This window comes from Lepisosteus oculatus, chromosome 12 (assembly GCF_040954835.1).
Source record: "Lepisosteus oculatus isolate fLepOcu1 chromosome 12, fLepOcu1.hap2, whole genome shotgun sequence".
In the NCBI taxonomy this organism is placed as follows: domain Eukaryota; kingdom Metazoa; phylum Chordata; class Actinopteri; order Semionotiformes; family Lepisosteidae; genus Lepisosteus; species Lepisosteus oculatus.
This window is the reverse complement of record NC_090707.1, coordinates 34,800,702-34,822,524: the sequence shown is the minus strand read 5'-3', so window position 1 is coordinate 34,822,524 and position 21,823 is coordinate 34,800,702. Positions and strand designations below refer to the sequence as shown.

The following is a 21,823-nucleotide window of genomic DNA, read 5'->3' as shown; positions in this document are numbered from 1 at the left end:
GTTTCATTTTGTCAGTGTGTAACCTTGCATAAATAGAAGCTATATGCTTGCATATATGCTATATGCTTGCAGTTCAGGTGTATTACTGTATATTATAGCATTATAATACATCAATATGAAAGGAATTAGAGTCACCATTACAAATAATAATACACCATCAGGAGTGAACAATAAAAGCTGGGTGACAGGGCTAACTCTATTTTCCAATGCAGCTTTTAAATGTAACATTTCAATTCTGTGAATAAAGCAGTTAGGACAACCAGTATTTGTGAAGTAGCAGAGGTCATGCTCGATCTGCTTAGTTGGTGTATAATGTTTGTATTCAACAGTGTCCACAGAACAAAGGACATGCTAGGACTATCCATGGTCACCCAAACTTACCGCAGTTATGATTATTTTCCAAGCTTAAGAATTTTGTGCTGGCTCGTCTAATACAGTAATATAATACAAAAAGTTTAAATTTTACAAATACAGCAGGTAAGTGACAAAATTAGAAAATTGGAAGGAAACGTATCTGCATGACTTTCTCTTGTATATTTCTACAAATATGTATTTCTTGTTAGCATTGGATGCAATATCTGTGGTGCTATCTGTTTGGAGTTTGTATATTCTTCCCCGTGTTTGTGTGGGTGTCCTGTGGGTGATCTCGTTCCTCCTATAGTCCAAAAACACACTGGTTGATTAATGGGCTTCTGGGAAACTGCCCCTGGTCTGGGTGTGTGTGTCTGTGTGTACCCTGAAACAGACTGGCGTCCCATCCAAAGTGTTTCTTGTCTTGAGCCCATTACTTGTGTGAATAGCTTTGATGTGCAAATATGATGAAGTGACTGTTGGCAGGAATAGTGAACAAATGATCAGTACTACACAATTACCGAATGTAGTCATTAAGCATCAATATTAATCTCACCAGGGTGTAATTCCTAACTTCCTCATTGATATGTTCGGTTTAAAAAAACATTCCTTATTTCAAATGTTGTTGGTCTCCTAAAATACTAAGCTGTTTACATGATTATAATGATAAAAAAGAGCATTATCGATACATGATTGCGTGTTAAATTGTTTCAGTAAAACACCCAGGTGTGTCAAGATATGTTAATCTGGATAAATGTGTCCTTCAACAATAATTATGGATTTTTAGATAGACAGTTTTCAATTATCAAATGAGTTCTGTATTGAAAGGTTTTAAAAATGCTTGTTGCTGCTGGTTTCTACAGTAGATTCATTTTTTGCCTTTTTTTCAGGTGTCATTTTCAAGCTATGTTCCATTTTTAGTATTAATATGTTTTTGGCCATAAAACAAATCCTCCATTATGTTTTGAAGCAAGTCACCAAAACAATCTCATGCTATGTTTATTGAATTATATTTCATCAAAATACAGCTACTGTAGGCACACAGCTCCCCTCCTGTCCAACCTCCAGCCCCCCCCCCAGTATACTAACTGTGCACATTTTGTTTCATGTGGACTGTTCATTTCAAAATAAGACAGCATCTCCTAAATACTTGTGCTGATTGGATTTCTGCTCTGTACCCAACAGCAGTACTGTGCAGCTTCGTCACACGCGCGGATGAGGATATTGCCTGGGTTTCTACAGACCTGCTCCTGAACGAAGCAAAAAAAAAAACTCAACAATTTGTATAGCTGCTGTCTCAGTAGAAGGAACAAATGATTATCCTGCAGGCGTGAATAATATGTGGCGAACAGAGAAAGAGCTGATTGTGCCAAGAGAGAAGTAACTGCCAGAGCTACAGAATGCAGAACCTGAGACATGCAGCAACAGAGGCATTTAACCGCTTAGGTGAGCACAATTTCCTACCTTATTAATGCTAATCAGTGATACTCAAATCAAGCAAGTGGCCTCACTGGGATATAGAAAATAAATAAGCTGTTGGTGTGTTTACACGTTAGAGTATTGGACATGTATAAGGAAGCTGAGCTGCGTTACACACATCAAGATCTTAAATATTAAGCCTTGTTATGTCATTTCCCCACCTGAGATGCAGCGCAGCATGTCTCCGAAGAGCTTGCGTTCCTAATGACAGGTAATGAAAAATTCTCCATGTGCACCACCTACTGCAGTTGCTTCGGGGGTTCTTGAATGCACACAGAAATACCACATTTGCTAATTGCTTAGTGGAGAGTAGAGAGTGTGTGCCGTTTGCACAAGCCTGTACACACTGAAGTGCAGAGGATAAAACGGTATTCACATATGCTATTTCCTAAAGTGAGCTCCACAAACAAAAATAGGAGAAATCCTTCATTTTTGCTTTGGACAAGTTGGATTGTAGCAGAGCGGATGGCAGATTTAAAGAGAGGGAAAGATAGAGATGATATCCCTCTGGTGTGAGTGTAGAATGTTCACAGCCCTGTTGTAAAAAAACCCCACAAGATTCACTGTGTGTAAAAACATTACATTCACTAAAAGGTGAGTAAAAGCAATTATTTCAGGGATGGCAAAACCTTTTCAGGGAGGCTGATCTCAGCACAAAAATACAGCACTAAAAATAGGATGTAAGCAGAATGTAATAATAATTAAATACAAACTCAAACTCTTTGCCTCTACTTAACATTGAGACTCACATCTGTTTTCCTAAAAGTTGTTAAAAAGGATAGATCCATTTACCACATTCTAGGTCCTTTGTCTGTTTCCCATTTCAACAATAACACAATAATATTGTTTATGTTTGTTTCAATGATGTTTAATTCAACATTAATGGTGATAATCAATATAAACAGGCTTCACATCTTAGCACCAATTGAATACCTTAATCTCCACACTTACCTTTTATTGTTGATTTTTTTTTAAAACTGTGAGCTCTATTATTTGTGAGAAAAAGAAACAGACTTGATTCTTTACAAAATGTTGACAGGTGATTCATTTTAGTAAGTAGTCAATTGCTTTAAACCCACTCCAATAATAATATTTTCAAGACATGCAATACAGAATGTACTGCTGACAAACCTTTAGAGACATTTTTTCCGGTCCATTTCAAAAACAGCTGAATCCAGGCAATATGTCTAGGAACTGGAGTCAGTAATACTTTAACAATCTTGCCTAGAGTATGTACCAAATGTTAATGTTAATGTATTTTCAATTGCTTTTTATTTTTGTCCAAGACCTCTACACTGACCATACCAGTCTGCATGAGGTGTTGCCAATTCTAAGGTATAGCTTGACAATGACCTCTAATATTACTTCAGTGGTTGTATGACCATGACTCATAAACCAAGCTGTAGTCCAGTGTGCCAGCTGTCCTCATCTGATCCCACAGTCATTCAAACAGATCGAGGTCTAGAGATCTCAGTAGGTGGTCATGCTGATGTAGTAAGGTGACCAGAAACCAAATTTGTTATATACAGTATGACTGTTGATGAAGAGGAAATTCAGACAATAGCATTTGTGAAGTAAGATGGTGACAGGGTTAATGATGTGACATGGCAGTAATGCAGGTCTGAGGCTATGCCCCTGCACATCTATAAGCTTTGTCTCAAGGGCCTTTAGACATTCCATCCCACACAACTACCACCACGTTCTATCTCTGTCCACACCACTGTCATTCAATGTCAGTCATTTTTAACAACTGTGCCCAATATTCTGATTTGGTTTTAATCAGTGCCTTGTGATTCCATCCCTGCTTGCCCACTGCAGTCTGTCTCACCAGCCTTGAAGGCTGCACCACTCTTCTGGCTGTATAATCAAATGTGCAGATGCTCTGGTGTGCTGCCTGCTGGGATACACACGCACACAGTGCCTCTGACATATTTCAGTCTCTGCAGAGCACTGGCATGTCAAGGATGTAAGGTTTCTTACGTAAGAATTGTCACGACTGCTGAAAGTTCCTCTGTAGCCAGTTCATCTTTCGGACCTGCTGCAAACGTTCAGTGTGCAACTCAGAGTTGCTTGGTGATGCTGAGCAAAATATGCAGCTCCACTGTAACCTCAGCTTGTTCAAGCTCTTGCTATAGGTCAGCTGGGACTTTGTGACACTGCTCAACACTCAAACCACTCTGATCATTACTCTGTCAAATGCATTGTCCTTTTATTAAATGTGTGTTGTCCAGAAATAAAGCTATTCGTCTTTCGAGGTGCTGGAAACACAAACCTTGTCATGCATTTTAACACAGCAGGTTATATTTAATGCTTTTTTACAATTATATTTTCCTAAATTTATTTCTATTTTTAAATGTGCAGCCAGGGCCACAGGAAACAAACATGAAAAGCTTTTTTTTTTTCATATTTTTGAACTTTCCAATGGTTTACAAACCCATTTCACAAATTTTAGGTGTGTACATTACATATAGACCAATATCAGTATTAAAACACGATTGTAAAGTTCAAAATACATTTGAAGATATTTGATCTTGTAGACTTCTTTTTTAAAAGCATGGCTTGTGATGTGCACAAGCTGGACAGGTTTTATCTAAGAAACAGCAAAATGTGGAAAAAAATATTTTAATTTATTTCCATCCATGGGCTGATTGTCATCTTTACCTGTAGTTCTTAATTTTACATTTTACATATTACCTCACATGACACACACTGACCTTTTCTCTGTATTTTATTTCTAAACACCATTACATTTTCTGTTATTTTTGGTAGATTAACATCGTTAGCCATGTAATTGTAACTATTTAAGACAGCAAAAAATGTAGACGATTGTGTTACATAAAATACAGTTTTATTTGTTCCTCCTACTTAATGTCAGAACCGGGCTCTAACATGCAAATAATACTGCTGTGCAACCCCGAGCTGTTTTCAACAATGCAAGAGAATGTATTGGATACAGAATACTAATGAGATTTTTTCTGGAGGAGACTTTTATGGAATCTCTTTATAGGCCCCCATGCAAATATCCCCAACTTTTACGGCTTTCAGTCACTTTTATCTGTTCATATTAAAAATAAAGGCAGTTTGATATTCTCTTTCTATTCAGAAGCACTATTTAAAGTCAGGACAGCATGGTGGCAGAGTGGTTATCATTGATCTCATTCAGCTGTTTCTTGGAAGATGCTCTTTACTGGGTTGGGTCTCTTCAGGACAGGGAGTGGACTTTCCTGCTATAAGTTATAAACAACTAAAGACCTGTGAGAAAGTGGTACAACTGGAACAACTTAACAGTTTTCCGAGGTATTAATACAGTAGGTCTGTGACTTAAGGCAAAAGATATCTTTTAATCCCGGTCTTTTACAGCTGGTTTTTCTGCAGCAACACCTGAAGAGCTGTGAGGAGCTGTTAAACTACCCCAATTAAGCCAAAAATGAGATTATTTAGACCCCGACTGGACAGAAATCCTGTATATATACTATCTCTCTAGGACAAAGGTTTGGGGACTCCTGTCACAGAAGCAGAAATAAAAATTAAATTAATTAAATAAAATAACTTCTATGGTGTATTTACAGTCATATAATTCCTATATCTTTTAACTGATTTCCCCAATTGTGTAGTTGACATTACTGTATATTCCCCAGAATCTGTAAATTGCATACATGGCAGTGAAAAACTTAATCTGACCCTTTCTTCATAAAATACTGTATATGATATAGTCCAATGACAGAGTGATTTCTCATAGGCTCACTAGTATTGCAAAGACTGTTGTAGGTCCTATGCTAATCACTGCTCAGGCAGCAGAAGAGAAATACAGTAGCTGCCTACTATATTTATAGGAGTAGGAGTGACAAATGGAAAAAGAGAGTGGTGGCCTTATCCCACTCGGCCTTCTGAGTGTGCTGGTGATGCTGTAACTCACTTTTGGATTTCATTTGTATTTCATTTTTTTTCCTGGGGGAACCTTTATGGACATTTTTAAGGCACAAATCAAGAGAGAAGCTCTTGAGAAGAGAAATGCATCTGTTCACTTGTGTTGCTGCATGGGCAAGCTCTGTCTGCTGATCAATTGACTTTCATTACAGAGCTACAGCACCGACGTGAACAAAATCACACAAACACAAGTTTTAAAACTTTTAAAATCTTCGGCTGTGCTGCAGAGGGCTCATCGCACATTTCAGTGCAAAGGATCAGAATCATTTCAAAGTGAAATGAAAGAGCTGATGATAAATACAAAAGAGACAGTGCTTGCAGGAGGGTGAATTAATTTGTCCCCCATCACATAACGTGCTGGGAGTCTATTGTAGGATTAAGCTGAGGTAAATTACGATCTACATACAGTAGTCTGCAAAGCATTTTGTTATAATTAAGTGTTGTGATTCAAATCTGATTTTTTTTCAACAAAATAATGATGATAGAATGAACATACTGTACTGCTTAATTAATTAAAATATATTTAGTAGCATGGAGGAAGATGCTGGGTTAAAAATGGTTGAGTAATCACCACAACGTCCTGATAGGAGTCTGTTCAAGGCCAGTCCTGCAGTTAATAAACAAGAATATGTTTTTTTGTAACCCAAACTGGCCAAATAACATTAAACCATGACCATTTTAACACCTACCGCTGGAAAGCCAGCCCAGTTTTGCAATCTCAAAAGGTATGAAATTAGGTGCTGAATGTATACTGATAGAGTACAGCCTCTGTAAACAAACATTTAAAGATATTCTTACCTTAAATTGGTGACTAAATCAATTCCTGAGGCAGAAGATCATTTAGTTGTAGTAATACCAACAAGAAGCATAATGATAACTGCCCATAACTTTATTTTATGTCAGGAGGTATTTTATTACAGTGTTTTTCTGTTGATTTCCCTTTTATAATTCAGCTCAGGGGAAAGATTTAATATTATAGTATTTTTTATACTCCTTGTTTGGAACTGTAAAATATTCAACTCCATCTTATATCCCTACATAAAGCCTTGACAGATTCACTGAGACACTTTAGCTTTGGTTGGAGTACCAACCTAATGAGATGCAAGGATACCTTTCAAATGGCATCATATCAGTATTTATAGATTCTGAACACTGCAAAGGTTTTCACAGACAGGTGTCTTTGCTGCTGGCATTCAGACTACATCAGCAGAAGGAAAGTATTTCAGAGATTTGGCAGCAGTCTTACTCATTTAATGGATTGATCACTGTGAGGACTGGCATGCAGTTTAATGGGAACAGATTACAATATTGCATGACATGTTTGAACATTGTATTTTACTATGTACATGCAAGTAATTATTACCTGTACTCCTAAAAAACACAACCTTTAGGGTGTAAACTAGACAGTCTTGACTTTACTATAAATAGGGATTGATTTTGACATTTGGTCTTAAAATGAAAGGTATTAATACATCAACAGTCAAGCGAGTCTGGGATACAGAACATTAATTTAACAATGTGACATCCTCTGCCCTAATTGTCTCAATTTAGAGCAGGTGTTCCCACTTACAGTCACAGAGGGCCACATTCTTACAGGTGTTACCTGCATACGAATAGCTAGAAAAATACGTCTAACTGCTCCAGTTTAGTTAATAGTGTGTTTACTCAGATCATCATGCTGGAATGATAATTGCTAAGATCCTAAGACTGTGTTTGGGATCCTCTGTTTCAGAGCCACATGCAGCTGCCTACAGTATGGCTGGAACTAGGAATCCTTAACTGAACCAACAAATTGCTTGGGTAGACATTTTACAAGCTTTTGCTTCTACTCAAAAGCAGGGGATTTTAACCTACTTAAGAAACACACTTCTTAAAAAAACAACCTCCTCCTTGTTTAGGAACTGAAAATAACAGCACTAAAGTCCACTACTGTAATATTTTCTAAAACATTCATGAAAGACAATATTGAGGAGAAATAGAAATGGAAACCCATGCTGAGTTCAAATCTATCTCAATAGGTGAATAGAAAACCTGTAACACATAAAATTAATCTTCACATTCAGCTATGATTATGAATTGTATTATGTTCTACAAAATAGAAACTGACAGTCACACACAAAGAACTGTAACTACTGTACTTTCTTTTAGATATTTAATGGTACAGTATTCTTGAGCTAAAGAGGAGACATGAAGAGCACATTATGAACACAGTTAATCTGGAAGAAAATGGCCGATAGCTTAGTTAACCAACAATTTATTTTATTCGGTGAATCAACAATTAGTAAATAAAGTTCTTTAGCATATCATATCCAAGCATCTCTAGGTGCTTTACAGTAATGGAACTATTATACATTCATTACTGCAGTCACCAAAACATGAAACCTGTAACAGGAAAGATAGATCCCACTAAATGTCCCTAAAGTAAATACAGTAAAACATATAAACAGGCCTATCCTGACCCCTGAGGCTGAGGAATTTGTGATGTTAGTGATTTTCATAACCCCTATGAGATATCACAATGACAGAAAAACGCTTAAGACATCGGCTGATCATCTTAGCTGAAAGAGATTTTTTCACCTTTCACCAAACTGGGCCATTGGTTTAGAATTTCTGCTGCTGCTACAAGTGTGCCACCTACTGGTCTCAACCTCAGTTTTGAGATCTGATGAAAACTATTATTTAAGACCTACCAGAAGTACAAGAATTGTTTCCAGGGCGTGTTCTCAGAAAACAGGTGGGGTTATACTGTAGCAGTGGTGATACAAGGACTGACAGACCCAAAATGACAGAACACACCAGCTTAACAATTTACATCATTTTTTAGCATAGCTAAAGTCGTTGCAAAATGCATCGATATTGCAACAACAAGCCTTTAGATTTGTGTAACCATAGTCCCATTGATAATGCAAACATGTATGAAATCTAACTATGGCACTGGTAAGCATGAGAAACAGTTATGTTTTCCAAATTTACACCCACGTACTGTATTGCTTATGGTTTTTCTATGGTCTTACTTTTGTTTTGTGCCAAAAAGAAAAAAAAATTGAGATACTCTGGCACTCATTTGCATTGCATTCAAACCGAAAGCGTTTTTAGTGCTGCTCACAACAGAAATCAAATCAGACTATTAGTAAAATTTAATTTGCTCACATTGCAGTGTAAATATTTTAGGAATCTCTAGAATGGACTGGCATGTTTATAAAAAAGCATACCTGTAGCTCTCAGGCATTAGAAAAATAAATAAGGAGAGGCGTTCTGTTTTCACATATTCAGTGCATAAAGTAACTTACTTACTTTTTAGTGTCAGTTTTAGTATCACTTACTGTACCTGCTTTTGATCTTGAGGCAGTAGTAATCTACTGGACAGAGAGCTGAAATCTGCTCAGTCTCAGGCACCTACTGTACTTTGTGTAGCCAGTCCTAAATCTTATCTTCTGTTCCACAGGTCTGAAACAGAGACATCTGGGCTATGAGGAGGTAAGAGATTTTCAACTTATTCTTTCTGTCAAAGCTTTGAAATACCTGGTTTGACTCCAATGCGGTTTTAGCTCTTGCTGAACCAGCGGGGCCGCCTGAATGAGATGGTAAGACAGTGGTGAGATTGTAGAAGTAGTTATTTTTGAAGAAAAAAAATATTTCTACTATATTAGGAAATTGATTCACTGCTATGGCTTCTCTTTGGGGATTAATTATTTTATTATTTTTTTCTATGGTAGAGTAAGGTAGAAAGGAAGAATCTTCATCCCATGTCAGAACTACAGCATCAAAATACCTCCAGATACAGGAATGACTTCCTATTTTTAGGCACACCTAGAGCTAATCCAGTTTCCTCTTTATTTAAGATGATTGTGTGGGGACAGATGAAAAGAAAAAAGAGATAGAGACAGAACACATGCCGACATTTGGGTTGGAAAAAGTAAAATACTTCCAAAATCCGCTGATTACCACCTGAATTTATTGGGTTGGCATGAAAGACCAAGTAAGCCCACTGTCAGTGAATTTGAAGGAGTACCACAGTGTTTAACATGGAACAGACTGCAATTTATTTTATTTTAATGATATTGAGATTTTTCAGTAATAATATGAGAATATAATAATAATAATGATATTATTAGCAAATGGACACTGCTGTGTTCTTCACATATATTAAAAAAAGTGTCAACGTTAGCATCAGTGCATTTTGTAGCTTCATCAGTGGAAGGCACCTTCAAAGGCCTTGTAATTGCAGTAGGTAGCCACCAGAGGCCACTCACACTAAACTGGTTGTAAATAATTGGACCTGGTTTGTTTAATGGCACTATTCTTCAGGTTAGAGTGGTTGGAATTTTCGCATGGATTAATTGCCTGTGCCTGTGGGCAAACTGGAGAAGCAGAGGTTTCCCCTAAAACAGCAATTGCTCCTGGCAGCATAGTGTTAATGTTTGATAAAATGGACAGAACTGACTGGTTCACAGATCAGTGAAGTAGGGCAGTTGTTATACAGGACTGTCACAATGGATGCCTAAAAACTGGGAATTCTTCTGCCCAAGCCACAGTGATGTTTCAGTGTTCAACTAATTACCAAATGGGTCAGTTGGGCCAAATGGCTACCTCTCATTTGTAACCTTTCTTATGGTTTGTGGCTTTCTTCTATTTGAACACCCCATTTATTATAATGGGTTCATCTTTATGGTATCTATCATTGTGTTTGGGGTGAATGATCCTGTATCACAGAGCCCTCTATCCCTTTATCTTCTGCTCAGCTGCTTCCTTGCTGCACAACACACACACACTGCTAAGCTGAATCAAAATCCTTATTTTAATGTGCAGAGAAGTCTAATAGCAATATAAAAGGAGTTTATCATTGAAAGAACAACATGCATTTTAAAAATATGTAGAAAATATAAAGGTGTATGCATTTAAATATATTTTAAAAATATGTCTGGTTTATTAAAGTTTTCAATATATTTACACTTTATGTAGATTAGCCTTTATATATACTGTATATTGCAGTTTCTTAGACAATACAACACTGTCTGTTGTAGCTCTAGGGTCTTTACATCATGAATATCCTGTTAAAGGCCTGAGATACTACACATTCTTTTTGAAAAGGACATTTCTCTGCTGGTCATTTTCTCTTGGGGGAATGCTGTATGTGTATGTCTTAGACAGTAGCATTGAATAGTGTTTTAGACTCTGTGCTCCAGACTAGATGGTTGTGGGTTAAAATCCGCAGGTGGCTGCTGCTTTAGTATCCTTGAGCAAAGTACTTAATTGACAATTGTCCTGGTAAATGCTCTCCTGCACAGTTGGATCTCCAGATTATTATTGTAACTGAGAATGTGTTTTTAAGTTGACTTCCCTGGTAAACCAAGGCAGTGTTTTAGCCCCATGGACAGATATTATTGTCATTGTGAGGGAACACCACCTTCACATAAAACTCCCATACTAAAGAAAAGCTAACGGAAATGGCCCGGGGATAATGAGTCTTCAGTTATTACTGTGAATGCAACCCAATAAAAGTTGGCTATATGAACATTCATTAAAATGTGGAAAATATCTTGAATTGTACAATCAACGATCACTCTCCTCTTTCAAACAACACAGAACAAAAGTGGGGAGATGTCATTTTGTATAAATGACAAAACAGCTACTTTTTTTTAAATCACATACAAAACCAAAGGAGAAAGTGTTCACTGTGAGCTCAGCGGGAGAGCGCAGAGCAAGGGAACATAATGTAATTAATGTAAGACGTACTGATTTCCTGTCAGTGGAGAAAAATGAAGGTATTGACTCACACTGGCAACATACTGGCATCCCTTTAGTGTTATACAGCACAAAAGGCTGAATATTTGAAACACGTGAACAAAATGAATTATGTTTCCTATTGTAAGAACGACATGAAAAGTAGAACAAGCAGGCAACAGCACCGAAGATACACAGAAAGAAAATGTATCAGAGTGTCTCCTCAATTTTGTGTCAGACATTTGTTCAATAATGCATTCATGTTAAGCTTTTTGTTACTTGTTAAGTTTTAGTGCAACTCCTGAAGAGGCAGATCTCTACAAAAAAAAAACGTCAACAGTTCTCTGATAAATGCTTAAGAGCAAAAACTGGTAATAAAATGCCATGTTCCATTAATGACTTTGAGAAGGCTGTTTCTCAAGCATTAAGAAAATTGAAATGCTCAGCAAAGTCTGCAGAGGAGAAAGAGGCCTAGAAGCATCTAGATGGCAGTGCAAATTGAATTGGTTAATGAGATAGGCTATGGACCGTTAAAAAAATCTGCCGATTCGAAGTGTTTTCTGTGGTCCGCTAGGAACAGTGTGTCCAAACATATTAAAATCTACAACTGAAATTTACAGGAAGGGATGGGGTGCAGAATTTGTGTTGCGTTAAAACATATAAATTCCCCTCAGAGCTTGAAAAACACCCTTAATTTTACATGTGGTTGTAAAACCAGGACAGGAAAAATGTTGGCAGAAACACACTCTCAATTTAAATTCGATTGCACTTTGATCCGTTCTTAGAATATATTTTCCTTCGTCAATTTCCGTTTCGGAAGCTGCATACCTGCAAAGAGGTGTGAAGCATTCTTGTTCTCAAAGCTTCCCCTGAGAAGGTGGCGTTAATATCGAAACATCTAAGGTAACGCTGAAGATGCAAACCATGGATCTGATCGTTGAAAAGGTTTGTTTTCAGGGTCGTGCTTTCTTAAAAACTGGGTGCAAGATGCTGGAGTTTTACTATTCTGAGAAACCTGCCACGCCATATGCTTTTAATCCTCTACTTTTAACTATCAAAAATTCCTAAAATTTTATGTGTCAGCTTTATGCGTCATAAAACTTCAGCAGCAATGTGAAACCAGTTCCTCTGGAGTCCTGTTTGATTGCTGCTTACGTGTGCTGAAAATGTACCTAGAGCTAGTATTTTACAAGTTCTACTTGATTGCAGCTGGTCATGGATATGGTTCACAACGGTCCTTAGACCTTTTCTCTTCTTTATTTTCTGCGCCCATTCTATTCTGTATTTTGCTGTTCTCCAGCTGCATTTTTAGCTTCAATCTGAAAATATTAGCCAGTGGGGGGCAGAAGAGAGGCAGAATTACTTCACCACTGTGCATTTAACGTCTCCGATTTGAACAAGGCCTTCCACAGAAAACAATCTGAGAGTTACACAACAGCTTTTCATCAGGTTTAGCAAACAAAAAGCGAAGTTCACAAAACTCTTTCTGATTTGAGTTTTGGTCCGGATTGAAAACATTTTATTGCATCCCCCAAAAACTGGAAACATGCAGAACATTTTTTAAATTCTTCAGCCAGCGGAAACTCGTGGATGTTATCCTTTTCTCTTTTAAGAAGTAATAGTGAGAATGAAAAAAAAAATGCTGAGACATTTTGGAGATTGCAGAATTAGAGTCACTGACCAGACACGTCCTGTCTGAAGTTAACTCCTTGAAACCCTTTGAATTTGGATGTACTACAGACCAGTGTTTATCCACGAGGCTATTTATGCCTGATTTCCCTCTAAATTGTTGCAGAAATGCTTTCACCCCCCAAAAATTGTTGAGATGAAAGTACCTTTAGCTGGCTTTTCTCCTACAGTCGCAGGATGTCATATTGACACCAGCCCTCCTGTGCTAAAGCAAACTCATTTGTTTACAGTGAATGTGGTGGACTCATAACCACATTATAACCAACTGTGCTGATGCGCAGTACAATATAATATCTTTGGAACTACAGTATATGAATCTATACAGAGTCTTCTTGTGTCTGAACTGGATTTTAGTGTTGGAAAAGCAGCTGGAAAGACATAGATCTGTGCTCTGCAGTACTCTCTCACACATCAGTGGCTGAATGCAATGACAAATAAGAACGAAGAGACCCCCACAGTGTTGGCTCTGGTTTCCAGAGCAGCTGCTCATTTGTGGGGTGGCCCAGTAATTTGTACAATACATAAAAGTTAAGGGAAAAATGGTTTACCGAGACATATTTCACAGGATTTGGTCAGTAACTCCTGTGTGCTTATTTTGGCTTCCATTGGTCTATTGAATGTCCATTTCTTTGCATAAGCAATGTCCTTATTCTCTTTCCACCCTTCAGGTGGAACCACAAGCAGAGTTTAAGACACCCTGCATATGAGACTGAGAACCTGAGGCATCTCTTTACACTAAGTGTTGCGGGAGTCTAGAACAAGCCTTTTCTTGAAGGCCTATTCAGAACAGATCAAATTTGGACACTTCCTGAAAGTTTAGAGTTGGGGGGAGGGAGGGGAAACCAAAGAATTATGGAATTCACTGTCATTGAAAGATTAGGACACAAAATAAAGCAAGGATACAAAACAGAAAGATTTCAAGATCTCGTCCGCCGTGGTCTTCAACAACAGCCTTTCCTTGAATAGACTCACTTGTGTGGCAGAAAGGATTTTTTTTTTCTCCTACAAAAAAATAGCAAAGAAGGATGAGGTCATGGGACCGTAGTTTTAAGTCAGGCTCGTGCAAGTCATATGAGCGCTGGAGCATTTAAAAAAAAAAAAAGGAGCCGCAAACAGATGCAAGGCTGCAGGACGGTCAGGCAGGAAAGATGGAGGCTTGGGTTTCGGCAACCGGTGCCTGGAGAGACGCTTGCTGTTGCTGCTTGCCCGCCAAAGCAGAGGAGGACCCTCCAGTAGAACACGAGAGCCCACTGGAACCTCCCGCCATTGAGGTAAGGTAGAGTGCCGTATGGAAAAATCCCCTGCTTGGAAAAACGCAAGCAGGCTGCCGTTGTGTCTGACTTGGCCTAAATTCCATTCAACACTTTGCTCGACAGCGTTGTTAAAGAATCTGACATCACTGCCACATGTCTTTGGCTCAAAGATCTGGGACCTCCCAGGCAACCGTCAGCTGTCGACAGTAAAGTATGATTTCTTGCAGGGATTAACTGGAAACGGCAGTTGACAGCCAAGTATCCAGGTGTGGAGGCAAACAAAGTTATTTTTGGCCTTCTTTGCTGAGCAGTGACCTTTTAAGCATATTCCGTAGCGATGCTCAGTTCAAAACACAGAAACCACTTAGTATGTTGCGCGGAGGTGACTAAGAGAGATTGAAAGCAGTAGCTGCAGTATAAGCATCTGCTCCTTTCAGAAAGGTTACATTTATTTAAAAATATATGTCTGCATTTTAAAGTTGACATATTAGTAAATGATTGTGAATTGCCATGTTAAGTCTTAATCACTTCACAACAGTCTCAGAGCCTTTTAAATCACTAAAATTGCTCTTTTTTGTAATTAATTGTTAACACTGTGGCAACTGTTGGCCAGTGTAGTTAACAGATTGTGTATGCTAATCTGCAGTGTTTATGGAACAGCACTGAATTTAAAAATGGATTGTACACTTGGTTTCAGTCATTGTCTTCATGTCAGACATTTTACACAGCGATTAGAAAGAGGAGTCAAAGTATTTTTGAGACATACTGTAGTTAAGGTTTGCTCTTGGTGTTCTTCATTTTTAACAGTTAAAACAATGCATTTCACCAATTTAATTTAGTATACAAATGACAAAACTAGGAGGCCTGTTGGATGTAAAGCAGCTGGAAAGAGTACTTTGTATATAATGGGTGCAATTACCTTTGTAATGTATGAATGTGATTCATACTTTGTCTGTAAGACCATCGCTGCTTAAAAGATTTGTTCAAGAAAATCAATTAGATTCATTTAAAATAATGACTTTCTCATACAGTTTAATACAGGTAGTAAACTTGAATTGAAATATCGCAGTAACCCACAAGTACGAGTATAGAAGTATAAATAAAAGTAACGCAAAACATTTTAATATCGGTGAAACGTACAGCCTTTGTTTATCCCCCTGTTATTTCTCTAATTACCTTACAATGTAGACTATTTTTTCACTTTGCTATTACACACATCTTGGGTTTCATGTATGTCGCAGGGCAGAACGCACTTCTAAGAAAGAGTAGATTTATGAGAAAGCTGTAGTTCGAACCAGCGGTTTTTTTCCATGTGCATCCTGGGAAATCTGTAACAACAACATGGCTGAGCTGTTTGCTGCACATAACCAAAGCCATTTGCATAAAAACAAGCCTCCAGCTTTCATTCTAAATGCACACCTTCTTAGTTTCCTCAGACCTTTGTCTTGCTGCAAGTTACCGGCAGCAATTAGCGCTGATGATTAAGTTCTGGTTGGAACAAAACCTAGCAAACACAGAGCTACCCTGGGACCAGAACTGAGAACTATTGTTCTTAAAGAGGTTTTACGAATGCATCACATATGTCATAATTTAAAAAAGAGATTTAAAAAATGTATGAGAGGTCAATAAGTTTGAGGTGAGCTGTTAGTTGGCTCAGCTCACAATTATATTGGAACATCAGTTGGGATGGTTATTCCCTTTCATCTTTAGTACCACATTCTTGGAAAGCAAGACGTTTTAATATGTGTATCCTCTAAAAAATCCACTAAGAAATAAACAGGTAATAACCAGACAAAGATGTATATACTTTACAGAAACTCACACTGGGTTCTCTTGAACACCTGACATCAGCCATATACACAATTACGTGATACATTAACTTCTCTCACATACAAAGCTGTTCATTGAAATGACTACTGCCATTATACAGTTTTCTACCATCAATGGAAGCTTTTAAAAGTAATTGAAATTGATTATATGTAATCAACAGCAATTTGAACTGAAATTAATACGCAATTCACCATCACGTATTACATGTGTGTTATGTTTGATGTATGTGGTTCCTCACGGCTTAGAGTTAGTTGTTCAAGCAATTGCCTTGTCACATCATGTTTGACTTAAATGGGCTTTATGATATTACACCTGACACATGCCTGTAGATTGCATAAAGCTTTTTGTGAGTGGTAATGACCCCAAGGTAAAACGATCTTCTAATCTCTGTCTGTTTTCCATGTGTGGTGCAAAGATATTATGACAATTATACCACATCAGTTCTAGCAGACTTTTTTAACAAAAAGGCTTTGCCAAACTTCACCTGCAAGTGTCAAATATGTACTTTAATTTACAGAATGTTTACGAAACAGTGGTTGGTATTACATCTTAAACGTCTTATCAGTAAACAACTAACGTTTCTTTGATCAACCTCTGCACATTTCAATGCTACGTTCTACAGAAAGCATGCAAATTTGGCTAGTTTTGGCTGTTTTAATTAATTTGGAAACCCTCATCAATACATTGGAAAAGGCTATGCAATTAAGATATACTGTAAGAAATATATGAAACAATCCCAATATGTTTGTGTTTTAAGTAATAATGTAAACTGTTTAAATTATTAAGGGGTAGTAAAAATATATTTTTTTAAATTATAAGAATATTGTGTCATAAAAAAATTGATTTCCATCGATTTGATTATTAAAAGATTCTATAGAACAGATGACAGTCCTCGTTCTGGACAGAACAAATCTCGTAGGTTTTCTAGATTTTTACCCTTAAATCATCTAAATAAAAATCTGAAATAGTGTTAGAGTGATGAGTTATGTATCTTATGTGAAAATAAGTACTTTAGTGATCATTGGGAAGAATGGTCTGAATATCTCTCATACTGTACATCAGGGACCTGATCTACATAAATAAACCAAATTACTTGCTTAATTGATTAATAACTAAGTGCACCCCATCTTTAAAAAGAGGATCATAAACACACTAAGGAAACCCACACAGAAAAAAAATGTTACAGTGTTTGTAAAAGCCCAACAATAATCTGCTGAAAAGGGTATAAATGTCTGTCTAAAAGTGCTTAACAACATTATCAGCGTTCTCTTGTGGAAAGACTCTAGACCTTGCTTGTCAGACTTAAATGTCTGATGAAATGGAAGTGTAGACATACTGTATAGCTTAGTTTATGCTATCCAGCTGAAAAACATGGATATTTTGGGCCAAGGAACATGAAATATGGGACCACTGAGATCTGGGCAAAACTACTTTGGCCAGAAAGAACTGTTATGAAGTGAGTAAATAGTCTGCAGATGAGTAATAAAAATATTGGCCTATTTCCCCCACAGATTCATGTAAAAGGCTCTTACAACAATTATATCACAAAGGTATGAAGATTAATTATAGGCAATTTAAAATACAAGGCTTTGTACCCTGTTTTTTTCTAATCTTTGGTTGTTCTAAAACCAGTTATTTCATAGAAACCTGCTGTTATTTCACTTTTATGCCAACATACCTTCTCCTATGTGAGTCTTGAGATTTAAGTTTGAGTTTTTTGTCCATTGTTCTCTGCTGGCATTCCAGTCTGTGTTACTCCTTGAAGTGTGTCACTTTTTAAGAACTTAACAACAGTTACAAGTGAGAGGAAGTCATTTATTTGAACAAAATAGTCTGTATGGTAGTTAGTAGCTAATTGATAAAAAGATTTCAAACAGGCATTTCTTGAAAGAAGCCAGGGTACTGATTTCAACAACATGATTGGGTTGATTGTGCTTTGGGTAAATAAGTGTTTCCTGTTCTCAGGTTTATTTGCACTTCATATACAGTATTTTACACTTTTGTCTTATGGTTCAACCCAGTCCACTGGGTTGAGGATTTTGCATACTTGAGTCATTTTCCTTTGCAATCTTCTCTGTTCAAGACTAAAATTCACTGCACTCCTTTAATGCTTATTTTCAGTGTTTTCTTTGCAGAGTCTCGATAAAATATTTCCTGTGAGCTTTTAGCTTAAATGATTTTTTTGCCTAATGCTATAATGTTTTATCTCCCTCTCCCCTGCTTCTAAAGAGCTGTCTGCTCTGACACTGTTAAGACAAGAGACCATAAAATATAAAATTCTGGCATGCAGTGTTGGGCCTGTTTAAACATTGCCCTAAGACATGCAACCGGTCATTGTGATAATCTCCTCCCACACAAGATTACACAGCGGCACTAACTGTACTGTTGACCATAGCAGTCAGAAAAACATTTTTTTTTTCCTTGAGAGCAAAAAACTTCAATCTTCAGTCAAGGAAATGATCTTCAGCACTGTTATTGTGGTGCCCTGACATAGAGGTTAGCACTGACTCCAAACGACTGATTTGTACTGTAGATCCCTTGCCTCTGAAACACAACGAAGTCACAAAGCTACCAGCTCTTTTGTATTGTATGAGCCTGGTTTTTGAGCTACTCTCCAGCTTTCCCTAGGCTTGTCACCATTTCTGCTGTTTGAATCCTTTTTGCATCTTAAAGGCACACAAACTGCCATTATGTCTAACAATCTTGAATCCTTGTTTTTTTTTAACTAACTAATCTATAAGCCTACCCCAAGAGCCTCTCCATGTTTTTGTATTAAGGAAACCAAATTTAACCAAGGATATAAGACTGAAGGTGGTATGGTAACCCACTGAACACTGATAGCCATTTACACGGCTCAGCTGCACTGTAAATGGAGCAAGGAGGGTAAATACCCACCAGGTATGAGAAAACTAACCAATATTCCCCACAGTCCCTTATGCATGGTTTATTGGCTGCACTAAATAAAAAAAAATGACATGGTTCTTGCCATTTTGCTCTGCAGCTGTATTTTGCTATTGCCGAATTAATCGTATGTGACTCTTGCGAACAATGCGCTTTAAATTCTGACTCTTTGGTAAACCTTTTCTTTGCCCTGTTTTGCAGCTCGATGATGTGGGAGACTCTGCCTTTCCCTCCGGTCCCATCCAGCCCCAGTGGTTCCACACACTGCAGGTGAGGAGGCTGCGGGTCCAAAGGACAAGAAGCAACAGTGACCCGCTGGGAGGGAAGAGCTTTGAACAAGAGTTCCAATGGGTGAGGAATTTCTTTCACTGTCACTCTCTGCTGCAGACCCATGCTTTAAACTTACAGTATAACATACTGTAAGATACTATAACATAACATATAACATAACACAAAACATAATAATATACAACATACAATATATAACATATGACATACCGTATAACATATAACAGGCAGTGACATCAGCACATTCCATGTCGTATTTTACTTGAATGCCAAATGGGGAATATCTTATAAACTTCTCCTGGGTTCAGATATTTATTAGTGATATAAAGGGTAGGGTTAGAGTGTTATCACAGGACATAGGATTTAAGGTTGTTGTTTGTTTTAAAAGTAATTCAGCATTTAGATACTGTTTTGTTAAACATTTAGCCTGTTAAGTCAAATTGTATAGTGAATTTGCAGCCATTATTTTAAATGTCCACCTATTATACAGTATTAATAGATAATTAATAGATTGTTAAGATTCTCCCTATTACTGTACATTACTAAAGATACACACCTATTTATGACCTATATGCTCCTGTCTATTACACCTATTTGTTACTAAAGGTTTGCAGAAAAACAGAATGTAACTATTTTAGCACGAAATAGGTAACATAAATATAACTTGTTCAGTTCTTGAGAGTGCTTGTTAGACGTTTTGAAAAGCTTCATAATAAATCTGAAATATAGTATGTAGTATATAGTACTTAGAAGGCATTAGTGGCTCATGCTGAAATTCTTAATATCACTCCAAAAATTCCAGTCCAGATGTTTGGAATTTACTGTACCCATATGGTTATGGTATAAAAGAGCAATTGTGTGAGAATAAATAAAAATAATTGTTTCATTTAGCCATATGAGTAGACGCTGAGCTGATAAAAATGCCATGTCACAGGAATGTCAGGATTAAAAGAAAAGTGTAATTACATGACTGTGCTTGTACCTAAGGCTTTGTCAAATTCACAGGGGTTCCGGATCTGACTGACCCCATTTCCCTCTGATCCCTGAGGGTGTCAATCAAGTCATTCTCTCAGACTGATCTGAAGACCGTAAAATAGCCAACTACTTGCTGACTAGTAAATTTTTCGCTAATAAAGAGCGATGGAGTATGACAAAAAAAGAAGAGACAGATTCAGTTTATTGCAGTTCATCTGCCTTTCAACATATCAGATTTAAAAGGTCACAATTATTACCTGCTGTATGACGGCATTTTATCCTAAACCAGTATTTAACATGCTGATCGCTTCATTAGTCTTTACACTGGTTTCACTGTAGTGGTTTGATCAACAACTTGAGTTTTGGGCTAAAATGAAATGAGAGTAAACAAATCTAGTTCACTAGAGAAATCTTGTGAGAATGGATCATATCAAAATAGTTCTGAATGGGTTTAAAGAGACAAGAGGGTGTGTTGAAATCTGATGTAGTAATAGCATAGGCTGGTGGGTTATTATAAGATGACAAGATAAACTTCTTAATCTTGTAACAAACGCTTATTTCAAAGTTTTTGTAGACACCCTTGGGGCAGAATAGAAGCATTTAAAAATGATTTAAATGGTATTATGAAACAGGGAAAGGAATCAATAGGAGAGCACATAATGTACATTTTTTGTCAATGAAGCTTATGTGAGCATACTGTAAGTATACAGAATTATATGTATATCGTTTGTTCATGTCCCTTCCTTGGAGTCTTGTTCTTGTACCAGAATACTGCTGGTTCTCATTAGCATAATCAAGAATAGAGGAGAAATTAGAACAGAGGAGGAAATGATTTATTTTCTGGAGAGGGTGATAAAAGCCAAGGGAATATTTAAATTCTAAAAAAAAGCACTGCTTGGTTTCTTAAATAGGGTACTGAGAAATAACAGAAACACTGAGCAAAAGCTAAGTTGAGAAGTTTGGATCACTTCCAGTGTTACAGATGAGAAGAACCCATGAGGTTTCAGCACGGTAGTTAGTAGTTAAGTGATCTTACTTATATATATATTATAAGACTCCAGGGAATCAGCTTCACGACATGCACAGATAGCTTATTCCATGCTTCTATATTTCTTTGCATGATGAAGTTTCTCCTGTTCTCAGTTTTGACGTTTCCTGGGTGGTTTTTGTCAATGCTATTGATGACTTTGAATACTTGAGTCATTTCCCCTCATCGTTTTCTTAGTTTAAGTTTGTTTAGCTTGTCATTATAGGACATTCCTCTTGTCTGGATTGTACTTTTATTAATTGATTCCAAAAGAGTAGTATTTTTTAGCAAATGTGATCTCAATGAGCTCCCACTAGTTCACTATTTAACATATCTTTTGATTTACCCTTTTTACCATATATCCTCGCATTCTGTTTGT

The 21,823-nt window shown here is 37.1% G+C and overlaps 1 protein-coding gene across 3 annotated transcripts in view; it reads left to right on the top strand.

Annotated features, from left to right (window-relative positions):
• Positions 1 to 1,470: 1,470 nt before the first annotated feature.
• Positions 1,471 to 21,823, top strand: part of cdk15 (cyclin-dependent kinase 15) — a 140,153-nt gene continuing 119,800 nt past the window's right edge. Inside the window, exons 1-3 of one of the 3 annotated variants that reach the window (XM_015359369.2) lie at positions 1,471 to 1,797; positions 9,203 to 9,234; positions 19,356 to 19,505. In XM_015359369.2, coding sequence (XP_015214855.1) covers positions 1,752 to 1,797; positions 9,203 to 9,234; positions 19,356 to 19,505 — 228 coding nt within the window. In that variant the 5' untranslated portion in view covers positions 1,471 to 1,751. Of the gene's footprint in view, positions 1,798 to 9,202; positions 9,235 to 14,005; positions 14,442 to 19,355; positions 19,506 to 21,823 lie in introns of those variants that run through there. The other 2 variants (XM_015359370.2, XM_006636765.3) reach the window with 2 other exon arrangements.